At 50.9% G+C, this 7,500-nt stretch overlaps 1 protein-coding gene across 6 annotated transcripts in view; it reads left to right on the forward strand.

Annotated features, from left to right (window-relative positions):
• pknox2 (pbx/knotted 1 homeobox 2) overlaps positions 1 to 7,500 on the forward strand; it is a 50,937-nt gene that overhangs the window by 36,813 nt on the left and 6,624 nt on the right. For all 6 annotated transcript variants that reach the window (XM_035535931.1, XM_035535935.1, XM_035535936.1 and 3 more), the window contains 2 exons: positions 5,812 to 5,983; positions 6,750 to 6,929. In XM_035535931.1, coding sequence (XP_035391824.1) covers positions 5,812 to 5,983; positions 6,750 to 6,929 — 352 coding nt within the window. The remainder of the gene's footprint in view (positions 1 to 5,811; positions 5,984 to 6,749; positions 6,930 to 7,500) is intronic.

The following is a 7,500-nucleotide window of genomic DNA, read 5'->3' on the forward strand; positions in this document are numbered from 1 at the left end:
CACACAGGTGGTGTGGCGAATGAGGCACAACACACACCACCTGAGTGGGTTGTGACATGTGACCTAAACATCAATACGTGTAATAGAAAAGGAAACATAAACAAAAGGCCACGTGGAACACCACCGCTGCCTGACGCAGGTTGCAGGCCGGTGGGCACCATCACATTCACATTTTCTTTGAGTCAGCAAATTACATTTCACTGGGAAATGTGCAGGGGTTGCACGGCCTTCTTTAAGATATGTGGGGTCCCATTTTCTTTATGCCAAATCTTTTCTTTGGACTAACCATATGCCAAAAAACCCTTTTTGTAAACCTTAGTCCACCCTTGTGCGGTGCATTGTGCCTAACTAAGTCGGCCGGTCTCATAAAGCTTCTTCGACTGCTTGCTCACAGGAGCTGCTGAACCACTGCATGGCTCCAGATGAGGGGTTTGATATGCCGCTGTCAATAAACCAGCGCGGTGTACCACTGGTTTCCCTGCTCCTTCGCCTGATAACACGATAAAAGCGGAGCGCGCGCCTCTCACAGACTACGAGTGACCGGTCGGCACGAGCGAAATTTGTGCGAGGAGACTCTCCAAGGAGGGTCACGGTGATTGTCAGCACAGCAACAAGCGGACTAATCAGCCTGAGCAATAATGACCCGTAAGACAAAGGGGCTCTGCCGGACCCCCTCAACCGACACCCTTTGCCCGAGCCCTGCGCCGTTCCTGCATGCTCTGGCAAAACTGAACTGCCTTGAGAGTTTTTTCGCCCCATTTGCTCTGTGCTCTTGTGTAGGAGTGCTATATTTAACCCTTTATGCTTGTGAACCAGTGATGAGACCTGACCAGGTATCACTATGGGCCGTTACCTCCCTGAGAGATTGAAAGAGAGAGAGAGAGAGAGAGAGAAAGAGAGGGAGAGAGGGAGCGTGTGATGAAAAGAGGAGGAGGAGGAGGAGGAGGAGGAGAAGACCGACAGAACACTGCGCCACTGATTGAAATGCAGCAGCAGGGGTCCCACATAAACCATGATGGTGAACACGCTGTGTGTGCGTGTGTGTGTGCGTGTGTGTATGTTTGTGTGCGTGTACCTGTGCATGTGTGTGCGTCTGTGTAGTGTGCCCCCTGTGCAAGGTTAGCTCCAGACATGTAGCCTCGGGGAGAGAGATGCAAAAAGAGAGTGTGTGGGTGTATGAGTTTGCATGTGTGTGTGTGTGTATGTGTGCACGAGGAGCAGTCTCAGCATGGGGGCACCTCAGACTGTGTTTAATAAAGGCAGCAGCCACTGGCTCGCCCTGATTAGGATGGCAAACACACCGGGTGAGCACACCCCCATCGCCCTGCAGCCCGTGGGTGGCCGACCGCACTTACCAAACAACCGCGGCTACCACTTGCTGGCTACTGAGGAAAAAACACCAGCTTTATTTTCAACTGCTAAATTGCACTGATACTTTTCTTGTTCCTTCTGCTGCCTTCAGAAGTGTTTGTACTTTGTACTGGCAGACACTCACTCTTTTTACATTGTGAAAACACATGCCTGAGCTCTATGGATAGATTTTAAGCATTTTAAATCATTTTTTTTTTTTTACATAAAAAGTTTAGATTTGTGTGTGTGTGTGTGTGGGGGGGGGGGGGGGGGGGGTGACCCATCTCAAAGTCTCCAAGTAAGGATGGAGGAGTTCTGTCTTTTTTCTGCATCAGGGCTTGACTGATTCTGCTGACTCCTGCCTCTGTAAATGCCTCTTTTTATGGGCGCAGTAATGGTCCCTGAGGCGTGGGTGTCTCCAGCCCTCTGCTCTGCAGATAGGGCCTGTTCCTGGCACTCCACCAGGGGCTCTATCGCCTCGCCCCACGCCGCTGTGGGGTTACGGCTACAGCATCTGTTTTCATTTGAACCTATGCTCCACAGTCAGCATGAAGCTTGACACACCCGGCTTATTAAACACCTTGCTATAAGACTGTGAACAATGCAATTTCAGACCAGTCGTCCGTGGTCAGGGGCAATATGAGTAGGGTTTGCAGAGAACTGATGCTTTAAGGAATCATTCAGTAAAGTGTTTTAGGATTTGTCAAAATCCAGAGTCAAGGTGTGCTTGTGCTTTACTCAGGGCTTTTCCCAAGATGCAGGGGCTCATATTGTGTGTGCCGTGCCTTGGTGTAAGTAGACTTGGACCCCCGGCTGTATAATTGCTCGCTGCGACTGCTGTGTGTGTGTGTGTGTGTGTGTGTGTGTGTGTGTGTGTGTGTCTGTGTTCGTATGTGTGTGTGTCTTATGTCTGCAAGAACAGTAAAATTGAGAGATGAATGAGGTGTGCAAATTGTGAGTTTAATAGCTTTCGGGGTTTGATCTGGCTGTTATGTTTGGAGACGGCACACAGGCTGGATTTGCTCACTGCGCAATCTCCAGATATCTGCAGTTTGGCTTTCCCTGCTAATTCTCTAGAAACACTGGCTCTGCAGTGATCTGATTATTACATATTAAGGGGGCTTTTTAGCTCTCCTTAACTCTGATTCTTATGAATATACACAAAAGGTTTTGTAAGCAGTTTACCCAAACAGCCTGTTTTGTGAGACTAGATTTTATCAAATAAAAAAATAATGTTTATACATACAGACCAGCAGTTCCTTTCCAGCTCATCTGAGTTCGGATGTTAGTACAACCACCGCTCTTTGGAGCTCCTTTGCACTTAGCCTGTTCTTCTGTTTGAATTGCCAAAAAGCAGGGTAGTTTGCCCCTCGACGGGGCTTGCAGAAACGTCTCTCCGGGGCTTAACTTGATAGCATCCTCTGGCTATGACTCCTGCAGTCTGCGTAAGGGTTATGATCCACAGCAGAGGTCTGGGGGGGGGGGGGGGGGGGGGGGGGGGGCGTCGATAACCTGGCCCTCGAGGGTGCACTGCGACCGCTGGAGAGGAGGGAGTCGGAGTGGCACTGGCACAGGAGGAGAGGCGTGAGCCTGGAGGGAGCTCGGCACTGCCAGCGCGCACAACTGCTTAGCATTCGCCCCACGCTGGCTGCAGGGAGCCGCATTAAATTGGGATCAGGCAGATTAGAGTCTAATATAGCCGGCTATTAAAGGCTGCAAATGAGAGCGGTGGGTTACAGTCGGAGCAGGGGCCCCCTCACCCAGGCCTGCTGCCTCCGTAGCCCTCAGCTCACAGCGCATATGCGGCGGTAGACGTTAATGCTACACACATGCAACACACACACTCGCGCACACAAGCAGGCAGACACATATATGCGCATGCTGGCTGTTACAGTTATATATGTCCTGAGCTGAATTTCCTGCTATAAAAGATGAGTAGAATTTGTCTGGAGATTTTATTCGGAGTGCAAAATTACGTGGACAGCACTAAAGAAAATCTGTCTCTCTAAGAGTGTAGATTTTATAGATTTGTGTGACTAGATTTCATCAGGCTGGGGAAGCCAGGCTCAGGACCACACAAACTAAGCATAACCTGTTTTGACCTCATGGAAAGGGGAGATCTCTAGGAATTAGGAGAAATTGTGTCTTTACCACCTAATACATCTTGCATCCTAATTTATACAGTTTTATAGATGGACATACTGATCTTATTGTTGTTACCGTTTCCATTTTAAAGGGTCACACCTTAGATGGATAGTTGTGGGCACCATCAGCAGTAGTGTGTGTAATGATTAGTAGTGGACTTGGTTGTGGACTCCATTGGAAGCTGTGTGTGTGTGTGTGTGTGTGTGTGTGTGTGTGATGGTTAGTTGTGGACTCTGGCAGAGGTGTGTGTGACTCCGATGACAGGTATGTGAGTGTGATGACAAGCCTGATTGCCTCCTGCTCTGTGCTTGGCTGGGGCCTGTAGACACCCTCTGTCTCTCCACTGTAGACACCCTCTCTCTCTCCACTGTAGACACCCTCTCTCTCTCCACTGTAGACACCCTCTCTCTCTCCACTGTAGACACCCTCTCTCTCTCCACTGTAGACACCCTCTCTCTCCACTGTAGACACCCTCTCTCTCTCCACTGTAGACACCCTCTCTCCACTGTAGACACCCTCTCTCTCCACTGTAGACACCCTCTCTCTCTCCACTGTAGACACCCTCTCTCCACTGTAGACACCCTCTCTCTCCACTGTAGACACCCTCTCTCTCTCCACTGTAGACACCCTCTCTCTCTCTCCACTGTAGACACCCTCTCTCTCTCCACTGTAGACACCCTCTCTCTCTCCACTGTAGACACCCCCCCTCCACTGTAGACACCCTCTCTCTCTCCACTGTAGACACCCTCTCTCTCTCCACTGTAGACACCCTCTCTCTCTCCACTGTAGACACCCTCTCTCTCTCCACTGTAGACACCCTCTCTCTCTCCACTGTAGACACCCTCTCTCTCCACTGTAGACACCCTCTCTCTCTCCACTGTAGACACCCTCTCTCCACTGTAGACACCCTCTCTCTCCACTGTAGACACCCTCTCTCTCTCCACTGTAGACACCCTCTCTCCACTGTAGACACCCTCTCTCTCCACTGTAGACACCCTCTCTCTCTCCACTGTAGACACCCTCTCTCTCTCTCCACTGTAGACACCCTCTCTCTCTCCACTGTAGACACCCTCTCTCTCTCCACTGTAGACACCCCCCCTCCACTGTAGACACCCTCTCTCTCTCCACTGTAGACACCCTCTCTCTCTCCACTGTAGACACCCTCTCTCTCTCCACTGTAGACACCCTCTTTCTCTCCACTGTAGACACCCCCCTCCACTGTAGACACCCTCTCTCTCTCCACTGTAGACACCCTCTCTCTCTCTCCACTGTAGACACCCTCTCTCTCTCCACTGTAGACACCCTCTCTCTCTCCACTGTAGACACCCTCTCTCTCTCTCCACTGTAGACACCCTCTCTCTCTCCACTGTAGACACCCTCTCTCTCTCCACTGTAGACACCCTCTCTCTCTTCACTGTAGACACCCTCTCTCTCTCCACTGTAGACACCCTCTCTCTCTCTCCACTGTAGACACCCTCTCTCCACTGTAGACACCCTCTCTCTCTCCACTGTAGACACCCTCTCTCTCTCCACTGCAGTCTCTCTTTCCACTGCAGACACCCTCTCTCTCTCCATTGCAGTCTCTCTCTCCACTGCAGACACCCTCTCTCTCTCTCCACTGTAGACACCCTCTCTCCCTCCACTGCAGACACCCTCTCTCTCTCCACTGTAGACACCCTCTCTCCACTGCAGACACCCTCTCTCTCTCCACTGCAGTCTCTCTCTCCACTGCAGACACCCTCTCTCTCTCCACTGCAGTCTCTCTCTCCACTGCAGACACCCTCTCTCTCTCCACTGCAGTCTCTCTTTCCACTGCAGACACCCTCTCTCTCTCCACTGCAGTCTCTCTTTCCACTGCAGACACCCTCTCTCTCTCCACTGCAGTCTCTCTCTCCACTGCAGACACCCTCTCTCTCTCCACTGCAGTCTCTCTTTCCACTGCAGACACCCTCTCTCTCTCCACTGCAGTCTCTCTCTCCACTGCAGACACCCTCTCTCTCTCCACTGCAGTCTCTCTCTCCACTGCAGTCTCTCTCTCCACTGCAGACACTCTCTCTCTCCACTGCAGACACCCTCTCTCTCTCCACTGCAGTCTCTCTCTCCACTGCAGACACCCTCTCTCTCTCCACTGCAGTCTCTCTTTCCACTGCAGACACCCTCTCTCTCTCCACTGCAGTCTCTCTCTCCACTGCAGTCTCTCTCTCCACTGCAGACACTCTCTCTCTCCACTGCAGACACCCTCTCTCTCTCCACTGCAGTCTCTCTCTCCACTGCAGTCTCTCTCTCCACTGCAGACACTCTCTCTCTCCACTGCAGACACCCTCTCTTCCCGCTGCTGGCTCTGCTGTTTGAGAAGTGCGAGCAGGCCACACAGGGCTCTGAGTGCATCACGTCAGCCAGCTTTGACGTCGACATCGAGAACTTCGTGCACCAGCAGGAGCAGGACCGCAAGCCATTCTTCAGCGATGACCCTGAACTCGACAACCTGGTGAGTTCTACACGAAAACACCCTCTGCTGGTAGAGGCAATCACCACATCTACATTACTGTAAAGAAGAGGCTCTTGAGAGAACTTTGAAGAGGTTTAAATCAAAGAAATTAGTCACATTTCTTTATAGCTCTTGTGCTCTCTCTCCCTCTCCCTCTCTCTCACTGCACTCTCCATGGCCTGACAGCGAGCAGTAATTAGAAATTAGGCGAATGAGGAAAGAAGAGCTTGGTGGTGGTGGTGGTGGGTGTCGGAGGTCAATGTTCATCATTACCCGGGCTCCCGCTTGACTAGTGCGGCTCAGTCAATTAACTCTGCATCTGTTGGGTTTTACGATGGGCCAACTGTACTCTGCCCCGCGTCCCTCACCACGGTAACAGTGGCAGGGCTGCTGTGCCACCCGGGCAAGGGGACGGCCCGGCACCCCTTGTGAAATGAGCTGCGGTAATTGGCAGATTTATATCCTCCTTGGCAAAGCACTTTTTAGCCCCTTTGGCCGTCCTTGAGTGCTGACTTTGAAAGACCGGCATTGGCGAGAAGCAGGCTAAAATACGCAGAGTCCGACACGCTGGCACGCGTTTTGTGCCAGAATTCTTTACGTCATCCCATGTGTTAGGCTCTTCTGTATGGCCACCTAAGTGGGATTACTCAGTGCAGTCTTGTTAGATAGACGTGTATGAACGGTGGACTCAGGGGTTTGAAAAGACCATCAAATGAACATGAGGTCTTCACAGACGTTTCTGATGAAGGGCTTCTGTGTGTGTCAGATGGTGAAGGCCATCCAGGTGCTGCGTATCCATCTTCTGGAGCTGGAGAAGGTGAACGAGTTGTGTAAGGACTTCTGCAACCGCTACATAACTTGCCTCAAGACCAAGATGCACAGTGACAATCTTCTACGCAATGACCTTGGTGGGCCCTATTCGCCATCGCACACAAACCTGCAGCAGGTAACATACACACACACTCGCGCGCGCGCACGCACGCACGCACACACACACACACACACACACACACACACACACAAACATACACATATACACACACTCGTGCGGGCACACACACACACAAACATACACCACACACTCACACACACACACACAGAAAGTAAGAATGCACACTTCAGATACACACACACACACACACACACACACACACACACACAGTAAGTAAGAATACACACTTCACACACACACACACACACACACAGTAAGTAAGAATAAACACTTCGCACACACACACACACACACACAGTAAGTAAGAATACACACATACACACACACACATACACACACACACACTCACACACACACACACACACACACACACACACACACACACACACACACACACAGTAAGTAAGAATACACACATACACACACACATACACACACACACACAGTAAGTAAGAATACACACATACACACACACATACACACACTCACACACACACACACACAATAAGTAAGAATACACACTTCACACACACGCACACATACACATACACACATACACACAGTA

The sequence above is a fragment of the Electrophorus electricus genome, chromosome 17, assembly GCF_013358815.1.
Source record: "Electrophorus electricus isolate fEleEle1 chromosome 17, fEleEle1.pri, whole genome shotgun sequence".
In the NCBI taxonomy this organism is placed as follows: domain Eukaryota; kingdom Metazoa; phylum Chordata; class Actinopteri; order Gymnotiformes; family Gymnotidae; genus Electrophorus; species Electrophorus electricus.